At 43.2% G+C, this 16,989-nt stretch overlaps 2 protein-coding genes across 3 annotated transcripts in view; one reads left to right on the forward strand and one right to left on the reverse strand.

Annotated features, from left to right (window-relative positions):
* On the forward strand, positions 1 to 16,693 carry trappc14 (trafficking protein particle complex subunit 14). The gene is made up of 13 exons (XM_044221297.1): positions 1 to 197; positions 2,840 to 3,182; positions 4,016 to 4,111; positions 4,404 to 4,533; positions 5,386 to 5,472; positions 7,035 to 7,155; positions 7,943 to 8,090; positions 8,720 to 8,802; positions 9,661 to 9,812; positions 10,169 to 10,305; positions 10,478 to 10,556; positions 11,964 to 12,078; positions 12,326 to 16,693. Exons 1-13 carry the CDS (start codon positions 1 to 3, stop codon positions 12,480 to 12,482), a joined length of 1,845 nt encoding a protein of 614 aa, XP_044077232.1. The 3' UTR covers positions 12,483 to 16,693.
* zgc:152891 (uncharacterized protein LOC767741 homolog) overlaps positions 16,312 to 16,989 on the reverse strand; it is a 19,183-nt gene continuing 18,505 nt past the window's right edge. For both annotated transcript variants that reach the window (XM_044221295.1, XM_044221296.1), the window contains one exon: positions 16,312 to 16,929. In XM_044221295.1, coding sequence (XP_044077230.1) covers positions 16,750 to 16,929 — 180 coding nt within the window. In that variant the 3' untranslated portion in view covers positions 16,312 to 16,749. The remainder of the gene's footprint in view (positions 16,930 to 16,989) is intronic.

Genomic DNA, 16,989 nt, shown 5'->3' on the forward strand with positions numbered 1-16,989 from the left:
ATGGTGCAGATGATGGAGTCGCAGTGCGAGTATTTCATGTATTTTCCGGCGGTGCCCATCACGGATCTGTCGGACCCGGCCCGGTACCGCACTCTGCCCCGCCGCAGTCACCTCTACCTGGGCGAGACAGTCCGCTTCCTCCTGGTGCTGCGCTGCAGGGACGGTGGGACGACGCCAACCGAGCACGGCCCCGGTGAGCAAAGGGGGGAGCCGGAAGGATGCCCCCATTTTTGAATCTATAATATTAACACACAATCACTATGCCTTTGTTTTAACCAGTAGGCGGTTTATAGTATGCAGGCCTCCGCTGCTGTTTAATATTCCTTAAATATGCTTTAATATTCATGTGGGGACTCACTGTGCCCGCCCACCAGACCTTATTGTGGTTATTATATATTTTGATGAAAGCGCAGGTGAATTCAAGGCAAGACAGAAGAGCAGTTTAAAATCCTTAAACAGTAAATTCGTATGAAACTAGAGAATCAGCAGCCAGATGAGGCTGACTCCATCCTGCAGCAATAATTTATATTTTCTGGCAATTTTAAGCTGCAGGTGGAGGCATCATGTGACAGAACAGCTGTTCTATTTCAGTGCGGGACTTTAATCAAAGTTGGTCAAGGGAACAAAGTACCCACAGTGTTTTGGGGAAAGTAGTCACTGAGGTGGCCGTAACCCAGTGATGGTAGGAATCTACAACACTGTAAAAAGCAAATAATACAGTGTGGAGAAAACTGCCATAATAATCTCACGGTTTGCAGACCACAAGGCGGAACCACCGATATTCACAGAGTCGCTTGATTCCAGTGTTATGTTATGCAGCCTGGCCTTAACAGACACTTTTTAATGAAAATTAACGTCATGTTTTTCATCTGATATGTATCAATAAGAGTGGACCGGTCAGGGCCAAACCACCAGGACGAAACCAGAGCATACTGGACCAAACAAGGGTTAAAATTCAAATGAACGCTGGACCAAACCAGAGCTAGAACTCCAGAGAATATGGCACCAAATCAGGGTTAAAATATGGGGCAATAAGCAGAGCGCTTTACAAATGTGAGTGGAGAGTTGTGTAACTGTATGTCAATCCGTGTGTGCGTAATCAGATTTGCAAATATGTAAAAATACAACTGTATTCAGATTTGCAAGTGTATTGAGATCTGTGAATGTGCAGCCAAATCAGTGAATGTGCAGATAAATCTGTAAATGTGCAGACAAATCTGTGAATGTGCAGACAAATCTGTAAATGTGCAGACAAATCTGTAAATGTGCAGACAAATCTGTAAATGTGCAGATAAATCTGTAAATGTGCAGCCAAATCAGTAAATGTGAAGACAAATCTGTAAATGTGCAGACAAATCAGTAAATGTGCAGACAAATCAGTAAATGTGCAGACAAATCAGTGAATGTGCAGATAAATCTGTAAATGTGCAGACAAATCAGTAAATGTGCAGACAAATCTGTGAATATGCAGACAAATCTGAATGTGCAGATAAATCTGTAAATGTGCAGACAAATCAGTAAATGTGCAGACAAATCTGTAAATGTGCAGGCAAATCAGTAAATGTGCAGACAAATCTGTAAATGTGCAGCCAAATCAGTAAATGTGCAGACAAATCAGTGAATGTGCAGCCAAATCTGTGAATGTGCAGATAAATCTGTAAATGTGCAGACAAATCTGTGAATGTGCAGATAAATCTGTGAATGTGCAGCCAAATCTGTAAATGTGCAGATAAATCTGTAAATGTGCAGACAAATCTGTAAATGTGCAGAAAAATCTGTAAATGTGCAGATAAATCTGTAAATGTGCAGACAAATCTATAAATGTGCAGAAAAATCTGTGAATGTGCAGACAAATCAGTGAATGTGCTGCCAAATCAGTGAATGTGCAGATAAATCTGTAAATGTGCAGATAAATCTGTAAATGTGCAGACAAATCTGTGAATATGCAGACAAATCTGTGAATGTGCAGACAAATCTGTAAATGTGCAGACAAATCAAAATGTCTGATAAATCTGTAAATGTGCAGACAAATTAAATGTAAAAATGTGCAGATAAATCTGAAATGGCAGCCAAATCAGTAAATGTGAAGACAAATCTGTGAATGTGCAGACAAATTAGTAAATGTGCAGACAAGACAGGCTGGAGGTAGCAGCCAGTGATTTTTAGCGTGACATTGCTGGCCTGGGTAGTGGTAGTGGCTGCAGTTGTGCCGATGCAAAGCAGACTACGATGGAAATTTCTAGGTTAAGTACGACTCCTACGGTGCAGTTTGACATGATCTTTTCCCAGGATATTTGACCCTGCTCTAGTTGAGTCGAGGGAGGCGTCACTCAACTGCCGAACGGGAGGATCTCAGCTTCGCTGCTCTTGCACACAGTTACCGGCTCATGTGAAAGAATTTTAAACTCGCTTAAAATCACTGGTTGCTACCGCCGACCGGTGTTATGTAGGCTGTACAGCTATGAGGCACACGGACAGATCTCCACGCGCATTTATGGAAGGGTAGCAAAAGTCACGTGTAAAAAGACTGCAAACTGAGATCCCGCCTGAGTTGTAGCTGATGACTTGTCTGTATTTCCAGCTCTTGGAGAAAAATACTTTCACCACCTTTCAGCTATTAATATCTATGTACGCATTTACAGATTTGTCTGCACATTTGCTGATTTGTCTGCACATTTGCTGATCTCAATGCACTTTTACACATTTAAAAAATCTGATTACGCACACACGGATTGAGATACAGTTACACAACTCTCCACTCACATTTGTAAATACAGTAATGGCCCCATGTTAAGGATTCTCATGTGCATGAATTTATGCGTGTGCGATCATTTTCCAGCAGGGGCGGTGAAGGCACTGCAGCAGGCTTTGGGACGGAGTCGGCCAGTAGCCGGGCGTGGAGGGAGCTGGCCGGCTCTCTGTGCGCCGTGGCCAGCGTGAGTCCAGGTGAGAGTAGCCGCCATCGAGGCAACCACCACCAGCATCACCACGACTACCAGAGCAGCGGGGACGAGGCCAACGAGGACGGCGAGGAGGACTACATTGCAGCAGCGGAAGCAGCCATTGCGGCGCTCGGCAGCAGAGTGGACTCCCGGTGTCGGAGCTTCAGGGACTGCAAGCCACTGCTCATCCACAACTCATCTGGGACGGCGGCGAGGGAGTTCCGCAGGGCGCCTGTTCAGGTACAGCAGCGTTGATACGCACATTGAGAGGAGGGCAGCAAGTCCAGCAACTATAAAAAAAAGAGTTGTTGTTGTTAGAGCATGGCTCTAGTCTGTCCTCCACTTTGGTCCAGATTAAAATATCTCAACAACTATCGGACGGATTACTATGAAATTTTGTACAGGCATTCATGGTCCCCAGAGGATGAATCCTAATGATTTTGAGACCTCCTGACTTTTCCTTTTAGCGCCACCATGAGGTTGACATTTTGGTTTTTAGTGACACTAAAATTATTGGATGGATTGCCATGAAATTTGATTCCGATATCCACGGTGCCCAGAGGATGAATCCTAATGATTTTGGTGATCCCCTGACGTATCCTGTAGTGCCGCCAGCAGGTCAAAGTTTTAACTGATCCAGTGAAGTATGTCCAAACGTACCGATTTGCCGTAAACACACACATTCGTGTTCTCCTCAGGATGAATTGTAATAACTTTGTTGATCCCTTAACTTTTCGTCTAGTACCATCAGCCTCAGTACTTTGTGTTTAATGCTTATTAGCACATGTTAGCATACTAGCATGCTAGTCTGAGATGGTGAACATGGTAAATATAACCTGCTAAAACATCAGCATGTCACTGTACAGTACATAAACTAAACGTTGGCTTATGGGGCTTCAGTGCCTTGCTCCACACAGCACTTTGACAACATTGCTTATTTATTTGCTTACTTAATTATATATAATGGTTACATTTCTCCATACTTCTGAGCTGTGGCTGCTTGAGGCTGCTGCTCAGTGGGAGTTATTGGTTCATGATGATTTCTCATCAGTGTGTCTGTTTCTCCATGTCAGTCTCCTCTGGATGAGCCGGTGGTTTTGACGGATGAAGTGATCTTCCCCCTCACCGTTTCTCTGGACAAACTCCCCGTCAACACGCTAAAAGTCAAGGTCAGGATGAACATCTGTCTGTCTGTCTGTCTCATTTTGAATGCATGACTTTAGGGCTTTTTCACACTTGGGACAATTGGAGAGTTTTTTTCCGGACCCGAGGCCGTTCTCCCTCAGAGTTCAGTACATTTGGTACTGTTCGAAAACTGGTCTTGGGTCCACCACAAAACAGTGATCTGGGGTTTGTTTCTACCAAGCTTTAAGCTAATACATAATTTTCCACAGTTCCAACATTGTGGAGTCACCTGACTGGTTGAGGATTTAATTGTTAATTGTGTGTGTGTTTGTTCAGGTGATGGTCACGGTGTGGAAAAGGGAGGCGGAGAAAGTGGAGGTGCAGGAACTCGGCTACCTGAGCGTCCTGCAGCAACGAGAACCAACACACACCTTCAGACACGACCTGAACACCTTCAAGGCTCAGGGTACAACACACACACATTTGTATTTTTATACTTGTGAGGATTCTCATGACATAACCCATTTTCCAGCCCTTAACTCTAACTTTAACCATAAAACCAAGTCTTAACCCTCAGGCGCGCCTCTAAAGAAGCGAGAACCAGAGAAAATTGTCTTCTTTTCCATACTTTACTTGCTCTCAAGGTCTAAAACGCAAACCGGTCCTCACAAAGTTAAAGGTACGAGAGCGTACACACACACATTGTGGAACTAAAGTCCAAACATGTAATTTTGTGCGCATTCAGAAAAAGGGCAGATGACTGGAGCTGGCACATTGCTACGTGTAGTTCCAGCTGTAGACACAAGGGGCAGTGTGGCCCCTTCATGAAGGCGAGGTTTGTTTATCATTCAAACATTCAAATCATGACAAGACATGAATCTGCTTCATTTCAATTCAAGGAAATGCATCAATGAAAATGTACAAACACAGTAAAAGACTAAAAGTAGAAATGAAACAGGTAATTAAATCCCTGACAGAAGCATCATAGAAAATACAGTAGATGTTAACATGGATGTTCAAGGAATAAGAAAAGGGAAAAATAACAAATATCTCCTAAATGTCACCAACATTACGTGGTAAAAGCTGGACAACCATCTTGGTGTAAAACACTGAGAGATTATGGTAGAGCTGAAACGATTAATCGATTAGTCCATCGACAGAATAATAAAATATCAACAATTTTGATAATCAATTAATCATTTCAGTCATTCTTCCAGTGCCAGCTTCTCACATTGACGTTTGAAGACGTCACCTTGGGCTCTGGGAAGTTGTTGACATTTCATAGACTGAACGATTAATCGGTTCCTCCCGTCCACAGTGAGCACCACTCTGACCGTCCTGCCACCTCCCACCGTCCGCTGTAAGCAGATGACCGTCTCTGGGAGGCACCTCGCCGTCCTCAAAGGTAGGAGATCGTTCTTCGTTATTATGGGATTCACAGCAGACCAGCACGGTTACATTTTACATGCTCTGTAGCTGTCTGATTTATGTAAAATGAAGGGTTTCTGTGGCCAAATAATCAGGTTTCTCCAGCTGAAATGTACTTGTGTTACCAGGTTTCTCTTTTTCCCTGAATCTGAGCATTCACATGTGTATTTTAGTCAGTTTTTAATCAGTTAAGTAATTACATCTCTTGCAGTTGTGATGACCTACCAATCATTTTAGTTTACAATTTAGTGACTACAGTGCAACTCTTAGAGTCCCTTCTAAAATAATGTAATTCAATTCAATTTTATTTATATAGCGCCAATTCATAACAGAAGTTATCTCATTGCACTTTTCCTATAGAGCAGGTCTAGACCGAACTTTTATAATATTATTTACAGAGACCCAACAAATCCCACCATGAGCAAGCACTTGGCCACAGTGGCAAGGAAAAACTTCCGTTAAGAGGCAGAAACCTCGAGCAGAACCAGACTCAATGGTGGGCGGCCATCAGAGAGAGAGAGGTTTTGGGGGAGAAGGAGGCACAATGCAAAGACCACCTAGAATTTTTAAGTAATGTAATTGTAGTGGTAACATTAATTAATTATTAATAAATTAATAATAATAGGAATGACAGCTATAGGAATAATAATGTCAGCATCAGTAACAGAGCCATTAACAACAACTGTAGTAGCAGTTGTCGGGCAGGAACACGGGGGCAGCAGGTGGCCCACAACCACAGATCCAGACTCTGCGGGAACACGGGGGCAGCAGGCGGCCCACAACCACAGATCCAGACTCTGCGGGAACACGGGGGCAGCAGGCGGCCCACAACCACAGATCCAGACTCTGCAGGAACACGGGGGCAGCAGGTGGCCCACAACCACAGATCCAGACTCTGCAGGAACACGGAGGCAGCAGGCGGCCCACAACCACAGATCCAGACTCTGCAGGAACACGGGGGCAGCAGGTGACCCACAACCACAGATCCAGACTCTGCAGCTCCGGAGGCAGAAATACCTGCTGAAAGCGACAGAAGGAGAGAGGAGAGAGACGAGAAAGCACAGAACTACGGGAGAGAGAAGATGTCGAGTTAGTAACATGCAGTAATGGGATAAAAATGCACACAGACGGAGAGGGAGAGGAGGAGAGAGGTGCATCATGGGAAGTCTCCTGGCAGTCTAGGCCTATAGCAGCATAACTAAGGGATTGTTCAGGACTCACCTGAGCCCTAACTATAAGCTTTATCACAGAGGAAAGTCTTTAGCCTACTCTTAAATGTGGAGATGGTGTCTGCCTCCCGAACCCAAACTGGGACCTGGTTCCACAGGAGAGGAGCTTGATAACTGAAGGCTCTGGCTCCCGGTCTATTTTTGGAGACTCTGGGAACCACTGCTCAATTTTTTTGTACTTAACAAGTGAAACTAGAAAATGTATTTTGTTCCAGAGGTTTGAACAGTTTGGTCCAGTAGTGTCTCATTTAGAACACAAACCAGGATCTAAATCATAATTCAATACAAGTCTTCCTTCTCCTCCTCTCAGTGCTGAATGAGTCTTCTCAGGAGGAGGTGAGTATTCGGGATGTTCGGATTTTACCAAACCTCAACGCCTCCTACCTTCCCATGATGCCAGACGGCTCCGTGATGCTGGTGGACAACGTGTGGTACGAACACAAATATGTGTGTGTGTTCATGTCAGTGTGTTATGTTATATTATGTAATATATGATACAGTAAATGCACTACAACGCGCTACACGTTATCATGTTGTTACTGTAGGTTGCTGTTTTGTTATGTTCATGTAACAACGTAATGTATTTTATGCAGTTTACGTTTATATTATATGACATTATGTTATCATGTTGTTGTACTGTCATTTGATTACAATTACATTATCAGCATGTTGTGTTCTACTATGCCGACATGTGTTATGTTACGTTACGCTGTGAATGTGTCATGTTGTTACATCTCCTCATGATATGATGTCTGTATTACATTATGCTATCATGATGTTATGTTCCATAATGATACATTACGTTAAGCTGCATTACTTCATGTATGTGGCGTAACCTTCTGTTACATTACATTTTATTACATTACATTCTGTAATTTCTGTATGTTCAACAGAACATAACGCAACATAATAAAATGTTCTGTTACCTCCCTTTAAGTTACGTTACATTTTATTATGTTCTGTTCTGTTACATTACATTTTATGATGCGTTACCTTCTGTTTCATTACGTTCTGTCACGTTACACTACGTTCTGTTACCGTCTGTTATGTTAGCTTAAATTAATATTATTACCTTCTGTTAAATTCTGTTACGTTACATCACGCAGTGCTACATGATGTTATGTTGTGAGTCTATAAAACTGTGTCAGTCTCACTATCCACATGAGTTTGATGATTCGATCTGACGGCGCTCAAACTGCTTCGTCTCCTGCTCTGCAGCCACCAGTCAGGTGAGGTTGGCATGGCGTCTTTCTGCAGGGTGGACAGCCTGGCCTGTCGCCTTCCCAGCATGCTCAGCGCTTTGGAGGAGCACGACTTCCTGTTCCAGCTGCACCTCAACGACATGCCGCAAGATGACTCCAACGAGGTTTGGACATGTTTGTGTGGTTGTCTTAGAGGAACCGCTTTAGGCTGTTTCTAGAATGTGATCTTTTATATTATTCTTATCAGGGATTTTATTCTGATTTTATAACAAATTTAGTGTTTTATGTTGTTATCTGTAACTCGTTGTCGGGGCCTATCTTGTCCAGGACAAGAGATTTTTATTCTCCGCTAAGCTCTCTTGGTTAAACAAAGGTTTAAAAATCCATAAATCTAAATATTGAGACACTAAAGAGAACGCAGCTGACAATTGCAGCTAGAGTTGCACAACTATGGCAACATAATCTAGATTGCTTTCCGCAATAACATGATTTATTTTAAGAAACAAAAATATTTTATAGCAGTTAGAAGAAACTGGAAAACATTTTTTACACTCTCAATTTGTTACTTCTCCAGTGTTTTGAGAAACATGCATAACCAGCATTTATTTATTAAGTTGTGTGAAGCATCGACCTTAAGGCAAATGTAAACCCAGAAGCTGCTCTTCTTTGTGTCTCCACATGACAGCGACGTTTCAAGCTTCAGGATATCCTGAATTACACCAGTTTGAACTCCCCCTTGTGGTCATAATATTTCCTTTATTTCATCACAGTATGTGTGATGTTTTATTTTCAGGGGCTGGAGGTTCCCCTGGTCGCTGTGCTGCAGTGGTCAACTCCCAAGATGCCTTTCACCAACTGTATCTACACCCACTACAGGTAAAGACCAAGCAGGACCGCTTTTAGGCATTGGCGCTCGCCCGGGCGCCAAAGGGGAGTAAGACATATTTTGCGATTAGCAATCGGACGGCCTTTTATAAGTCTGTCCCACTCATACCTATGTGCCCATTCACTAACAGAAGACCACGCCAATAGAGATGTTTAGAATAATTTATTGTGGATTATGGATGGAGGAGAGTCAAGATGATGCAGGAGGGATGAAGGGATGGGGGGGGACGGGTGAGTCATTTGTTCTTCTAGTTATAAAACTTCATTTATTTTGTTAAATAAACCCAGTGGTCGCACTGCAATGTACAGTTCACCTAATGCCGAGAGGACTCTCAGGACTCTCTGCTGGCTGTCGCTTACTTTGTGATCCACGTGGTTTATTTGCTGCGTAAGATTCAGAGACATGGATAACCAGATGATTGGGCCACTTATGTCCCGTGCAAACATCATGTCCTTAATATGATTCAAACCGAGAGAAGACTGTAAATGCATGTGCACAGGGAAGCTTGAGTCACGCAGGAGTTAATCTGTATAATCAGTTAAACAAAAGATATAATGATAAACACCCTGAAGTGAAACTGTCTGGAGCCGAGCTTCGTCCAAATTAAATACGATGCAGCCGTTACTTAAAAATAACGATGTGACAGCGAGCGTGAGAACACAGCTGCTTTGAGTTTTAAAAACCGATGTTTTGCAGGTGAGCCACCCGCTAAAGTGTTGCTGTTTAGTATTTTGTTGAGGTTAAAGAGAAAAGCTGTGATACAGGTTATCGTTTCTTAATGCAGACTGTTTCAGCTGTCACACAAATCTAAATTAATTTTAATGCAGGCATATTGTTGCCCCGACCAGGTTGCCCAGTATTCGTCTGGACCGGCCGCGGTTCGTCATGACGGCCAGCTGTCCGAGCACCGTCAGGGTGAAGGAACACTTCAAGGTCAAATACGTTCTGCTCAACAACCTGCAGGACTTCCTGGCTGTTCGGCTCGTCTGGACTCCGGAGGGTCAGTGTGTGTGTGTGTGTGTGTGCTGCTGTACTTCTGTTTTTGTGAGGAACAGTCGGTTTTAGACCTGGAGAGTTTGGACATCCTCCTCACTACTTCACAGGGCTGTTTGAGGGTTAAAGTGCAACACACACCGGCGTCACAGAGCAGACGTTGAGGCTGGTCGCTTTAACCGATTAACAGATTTTCTTTTTTTGTATATTTTCATTGTAAAGTGTTGTGATCTCTGAGCTTTTGAAACCTTTTTATCCTCAAAAATTATTTTATTGGTTTCTGAAAGAGTTTTTTGACCCATTTTTTGAACCAGAAAATATACCTGTGTGTGTGTGTGTGTGTGTGTGTGTGTGTGTGTGCAGGTCGCGGTCAGGGCGAGGACACAGCGCTGGCTGCTGTGGTCTGTCACACTCCTCTCAGTAACCTCGGTCACTGTCGGAAAGGCAGCACTCTGTCCTTCAGCGTGGCCTTTCAGATCCTCAAACCGGGACTGTACGAGGTTCGTCGACTCCGAAGCACAACGCCAGTTAGAATAAAAATGTGCTTAAAGTATGAAGTAAAACCTCTTAAAGCCTGATGGTTTCCTGCAGAAAGAAGCCTGTTTCACACAAAACTGAACATCTGATTACATGTTTATTCCCCTTCTGTTTCCTCCGACTAACGCTCTGCAGCTGAGTCAGCATATGAAGCTGAAGCTCCAGTTCACGGCCTCGGTGTCCAACCCTCCACCTGATGCTCGGCCGCTGTCACGTAAGAAGAAAACCTCACTTTGCTTCTGTTTTTGTTTTTCAGTTTTATTTATATAACGCCAAATCATAACTGAAGTTATCTCAGGGCACGTTTCCATTTTAAGTTTGAAAGCAGGTGACAGAGTAGACGGATAAATCGATGGTATCAGCTGAATTTACAAGATATCAGATCAGTATTGGCGTATACGTGAAGCTCGCTGTTTCGGTTCGTTGTGTCGCAGCTTGTGTCAAAAGAAAAACAAAGTAACCGGCTAATGAATATCACTCTGCAGTCACATCACATTGTGACTTGTTACATAAATACTAAACATGAAGTTAAAACGTCACCGTGAAACTACAGCAGTAAGGTACATTAAAGGCGACCTATTATGCTTTTCCTTATTTTCTGTCATATATATAATGTTACAGTGTCGGATGTTCTTATTAAACGTGCCAACGTTTCAAATAACGAGGTAAACGTGTGTAAAAGTTCAGCTACCACTTGCCCATTAGCTCTGTTAGCCGTCCAGCTGGCGATCCCATTAGCTAGCTGACTCTGCCCGGACTGGGAGCTCGCAGCCTGGAAACCTCCTCTTCCCGGCGGTCCAAAGCTCCCGTGCTAGCGATGTGAACACCAACGCTCACTCAGCTTCCAGTCCGGGCAGTCAGCTAAGCTAAAAGGACCACTAGCGGCAGCTAACGTTACAGTTAGCAGCAGTTAGCATTACTTTAAAGCTATCTGTCCATCAGGAAACTCCGTAAATCACAGAGTTGAGGCAGAGCAGCCGAAGGACGTCAGAGGGAAAACCAGACGCCTGATAAACAGTAAATTCATCCAGTTCAGTGCCTCGTATCGCTATTTTCCAAGCTGAGTTACTGTAGCTGTCAGAGCCGCCCAGCTCAGCGGCAACACGACGAGCACTGGGCGTATAAACCGACGAAGATGAAGAGAGGGGCTCTATAAAGGGCCAGTCAAAGATAAGTAAGGGTTTTGAGCTGTGAATCATGCAAAGCTACTCTAGTGGAATCCCAGAATAAAAATATAGAGCTCAACAGGTCCTCTTTAATATTTCACGTCAGGAAAAAACTGTTATATCGAGGCTTTTTGGACACTGCATTTATTAATTATTTTACTGTAACATGTTGCACAATAACATCTGCATTTAATGCAGCATTTCAGAACATAAGAACGTATTACAGATTTAATAATAGCACACAGGCTTCTTGGACTTTTATTGCACATATGAGACTAAAGCTATTAAAATCGGAGAGATGTTGTCTTGAAGGGCTGCGATACGTCTTCCAAGCCACCAGATGTCACTGTGTTTGCTGCGTTTGCAGCCCTGAAGCTTCAGAAAGCGTCTTCTGCACATCACTACATTGCGTAGTTTCTCTGTTAAACGTGTCGTGTTCTCCCGTCACCACCCAGGTAAAAACAGCCCGTCCAGCCCGGCGGTTCGAGACCTGCTGGACCGACACCAGGCCAGTCTGGGTCGATCTCAGTCCTTCTCCCACCAGCAGCCGTCTCGATCCCACATCATGAGGTAACATACAGACAGTGGTGCGATTTGGTGCTCAGCAGCGAACGGCAGACAAACTGTTTACTGATGATATGTTAATGTTGTGTTCACAACTTGTTTCTGCTGAAAACAAACAACAAAATAAATCAGTTATTGCAGGTTTAAAGTTTTGTAGGTGTTACTTTTTCATCACAAAACCTGCGATGTTCCCCATCAAGTTTCATCCAATCAGATTTGTGTGTGTGTGTGTGTGTGTGTGTGTGTGTGTCAGGACGGGCAGTGCGATGGAGCGGCGGGCCATCACCCCTCCTGTTGGCTCTCCGGTCGGTCGGCCGCTTTACCTGCCGCCGCAGGACAAAACGCTGCTGTCGCTGGACAAGATCGCCAAGAGGGAGTGTAAAGTCCTGGTGGTGGACCCCGTCAGCTAGAGAGCAAGGACGCAAGGACGCAGAAAATACTTCTTTTTTTTTTAAACTTGGAAAATGAATGTGTGAAAAGGAAAAGTAAGAAACAGAAAGGAGGGGAATGTGAAGTTGTAACGCTCATCACACGCAAACAAAAGCCCGGCAGGTAGATGAAGGACGCAGTGTGACCTGCTGCCTCGACTGCAGGAAAGCATCCGAACAGGAAGAAAGGGGGATGAACAAACTGAGTGCACGGAGCGAACAGTCCACGGTTTAAATGAAATATTTAATGAAATGTATTATCATCTTTCTGAATTATTTAAAGGTACGCTCAAGGTGAGCGATGTTACAGGAAAACATTAGTTTCACATTTAGGGCGGTCGTGTGATTTGCAGAAATAATCACACAGACAATCACACCTTTTACTGCAGTGTTATCTGTTCACAGTCAGTATCAACAGGTTTCATGTAATATAATGTCATATAACATATTCACTTCACCACCCGGACTGTTTACATCAAACACGTTTCTGAATACTCCAGAAAACCAACTCTGTACTGTTGTTACTTTGGTCCAGACTGAAATATCTCAACAATATTTGGCTTTATGGGTTATCATTTATTATTGAAACTCTGTTTAATGTTTAATCACCAAATACCTGCAAAACTGATGACGTTCCCATCGGCCTCAGCTGCACTTTGTGTTTACTGCTAATTAGCTAATGTTAGCATGCTAACACGCTAAACTAGGATTACAGGCAGCGCCAATGGTACGAAACACACTTCCTGCCTCCTGAGTGGGCGTGGTCGACTCTCCCCAGTTAAATAATAATACATTTAAAAGTATTATTAAGCAAAGAAACACGAGCTTTATTTTAGCTTTAACTTTTAATTCATGGTTTGACGTAGAAGTCCCTTTAGATCAGATTTAGATTGCTTGTCCGGTGGGAAAGCGACGTCGGCAGCAGAGACCGACGGTTAGAGAGACGATGTTGTGCAAAACACCGTTTTAGTGTCGGAGTGTTGTGAAGGTGTGTGCCTCGTGAAAAATGGGTCTGATATTTACTTTGGTGACTTTGGGGCGAAAGAATCGCTCATAACCTGCGCTCACGTTCACGTCTCCCATCGCAGTGAACGGACTCAGGCGCTGCCGCTGGTCTCCTGAAGGGGCGGGGCCGTGGTGAAACCCACGTGACGCGGATACAGGAAATGGCTCTCAGGTGAGTCAGTCAAAGAAGGTTACCGCGGATGTGCCTGTTCAGAATTACTCGTGATGTGAAAGACAAAACAATCCTGCTCACACTGACAAGATGGTTTCGAATCATCGGATAACCCGTATTTCATTTGTGATTAAAAATGAAAAGTTCTGTTTTGTTTTAATTCTGCGTTCATTGAATATATGAAACCTGTTCCAGACAGAATGTCATTATTAAAGTTGTTGTAAATAAACATCACAATATAAAATGTATACGTTATTTTGAAATCACAGTGTAATCCTCTGTAGAGTTCTCTGTTTTTAACTTTAATATTGTGTTGTTGATAAAGTTTAAAAAACTCACTGGCTGTCAAGTTAAATGCTCACATGCGTCATACAAATCAGAAATAAGTTCGCACATGTGCAGAACAGATCGGCACTGATGTTTTTTATAACTTCAGTAAATTCCTTTTTACATAATAGTGAACTATTAAATTTCCACTGATTAAAAACCTTTTTCTGAACTTGATTTGAAAGATTTAGTTTTAGTATTGTGAACAGGCACATTAACCTTTGGCTGGCAGGACCTATTTTGAGCATGTGCAGAAGAGATCAGGCAGCCAGTATGGAACATGTTAGCATGCTGACACTAGCATTTAGCTCAGAGCACCGCTGTGCCCAGGTGCAGCCCCACAGCGGTCCGACAGCCTGTTAATCCGAAAACAAACGGCCTTTGCTCCAAAAATACGCGCACCTTTCTGCCAGCAAACACGTGGTTGACGTTGTTAAACAGTCGCAGTTTGGTTAGGTTTAGGAAAAGATCGTGTTTTGGGTTAAAATAATAATAAAGTCAACATTGACTTTTGTTTTGTCTGTCTGGCCTTAGATTGACGACATTTCAAGCGATTTTTTACTTTCGCAGACAAATTTCCAATGTCGAAATAAAATCATGAGAGTTTTACCTCAGTTGGTGCGGGCCCCCGGGCAAAACCCCCGCCGATTCAGCCCCGTGGACAGAGCCGGCGAGCACGTATTTCCAGAACAACGGGCGTTTGTTTTCGGGATAACGAGCTGCCGGACAAATGGGCTTTCGGTCCAATAGGACATTTTTCTGACTATTGGGGTTTCCGTATAATGGGCCATCACCCCAGCTGCATATTTGTTAATAAGCTACATAGTTCTCCGCTTCGGGTAACAGTGGCACATTGCTGTTAAAAGATAGCTGTTAGCTGCTTGAGCTAATGTTAGCTTCACAGACTTGACAGGACGAGCCTGGCTTTAAAAAAAAACAACACAATTTAAATTCATCGAAATGAATTTTATTAACTGTAGTTTTCAGCACCGCTGCTGTACTGTTTGTGTTTTCTTCTTAGACAGCCATGCCTTCAGATTTTGAGCAAATGCAAAGAAACACACAAACAAATAAAACAAATACACTGAACGGAAGAATGAAACGTATTTAAATGATGCTGAGATGTACTGCAGTTTAAAGTTCTGCTCCGTGAGTTTGAATGATGAGACGCCTGCTAAACTGGGGCCCGTTTCACTAACGTTTGAACTGTTCGAGTACTGCGGCGCTCTGCCAACCTGCACGCATTAACGTAGCAGGCACTTACTTATCAAAGTACGCTGGCACGAGTTATTACTTTAAGGTACGCCAGAGTAATGGATAAAACATATCCAATCGATTAAGCTGGGATGACTGTTTCTCCTGCTACCAATAAAGAAATGACCAGTGACGGTTTCTTCGTACCGTAGCTTTTATTGTCAGCCATGTCGCACTGTGCGCACCTAGAAGTTGCTGCAGGAAGACTCCCAAATGGGTAAAGCCCATGTGTTTCTATTCCACCTGTCGCGCTCTCAGATATGTCCGCTTGCTTGTGGGATTATATTGACTGGGAAGTCCTAAACTTTTCCTGAACGAAATGAGCTATATGGCACTCACAGGTTCGATTTACATTTGACTGACAAAACAAGCGTTCTAACCACGAATGCTTGTGATTCAACAGAACTAACGTTGCTAACACCTGGCCAGCTTTTCACTGAGGACACTTTGAAGTGAGGTGTGTGTGTGTAGTCTTGTAGTAACTTGGCCTACTCTAGGAAAATCTCAAGGAAAGGAAACACTCATTGCAAATGAAGTACAATATATAAGGAGCGATGCGACTGCTTCTACAGTTTCAACAGCCATGTTCATATTCAGCCTGTAAATAGTCTGTTTGGTCTGGTCAAGGTTTCACAGCTACATTGTCGTCATCTTATAAAACTAGCTCGAATGTAATAAAGTTTGAATATTATGTGTAAACGACAGAAACCATATAAAGGCAGCAGTAGCGGTAGGTTAGCTAGCTATGTTGAGGCAGGTGAAAGACAAACGGACAAACTAACAGTATTGGCAGATATTGTTGTAAACAGTCTGTTGTTGGTATCAGTGCATCACTTTTTGCCCGTTCGACTGCTGCAGTGATTCGCATCTGACGCATCTGGGTGCCGAAGTATTCAAAAGAGTCGTCCAGGGTTGGCAGGTCTGCAAGTATGGTGTTTGTTTTGATTGGTGAAATATGAAAATCTTGAAAATCGCAGCTTCTGCGTTTGATGAAACGTGCCCCGGTGTTTGTGCATGTGATTCTTTCCAAAACAAGCTGCAGAGTTTCACACGTCGGCTCTGGGTTTCAGTTTATTTCCACAAAAATCCATTTACAGACACTTGTAACTTGCCATTGATCAACAGAAAATGAATCTGCAGTTGATAGAAACAACCAAAACCAATCAGATATTTTTGTCTCAGAGGTTTTATATCCACAATATAATCGTGTCAGCTAAGAAGTAAAATGAATTATTTTTTGTAATAGTTAAAAAACAAACTGATGGAGAAAAGCAGTAAAAGGTTTAGACAACAAAATGAACCTTATTCATTAGGAATATAAGTATTGAATCACTGTGAATCACATACAGCTGTTTACACTGATTTTCACAGCATTTCATCCTCCATATGTCTTGTACAAATGGCAGAATTGACAATAAAGTTGACTTTGAATTCATTTCTTTTATAAAATAATCACAGTTCTTGGATATTGTTGAAGAAGCAAACGGGGATTTAAATGGCCACACTGTTCTCAATGTGTCTAGGACAGAGGTAAGGATACGGCAGCTCCAGTTGGCTGTTGCGCTCTGTGATGTCATCAGAAATGGCCTTGAGTTCAGCCTGCACATCCTCCACCAGCCTGCGGTGGCCGCCGTCTCCGAAGACGGCCTCCTTGTAGTGACACAGAGGAACCTGCAGGGGGAGACACAGAGGTTTACATTATGACTGCAAAATCTAAACTGCTGTGTGTCA

The sequence above is a fragment of the Siniperca chuatsi genome, linkage group LG14 (genome assembly GCF_020085105.1).
Source record: "Siniperca chuatsi isolate FFG_IHB_CAS linkage group LG14, ASM2008510v1, whole genome shotgun sequence".
Classification (NCBI taxonomy): domain Eukaryota; kingdom Metazoa; phylum Chordata; class Actinopteri; order Centrarchiformes; family Sinipercidae; genus Siniperca; species Siniperca chuatsi.

Coding starts and splice junctions, on each gene's coding strand:
- trappc14 (XM_044221297.1), top strand. CDS start 1: ATGGTGCAGATGATGGAGTCGCAGTGCGAGTATTTCATGTATTTTCCG. Junction 10,306..10,477: donor TCAAACCGGGACTGTACGAG/GTTCGTCGACTC, acceptor AACGCTCTGCAG/CTGAGTCAGCATATGAAGCT. Junction 10,557..11,963: donor TGATGCTCGGCCGCTGTCAC/GTAAGAAGAAAA, acceptor GTCACCACCCAG/GTAAAAACAGCCCGTCCAGC.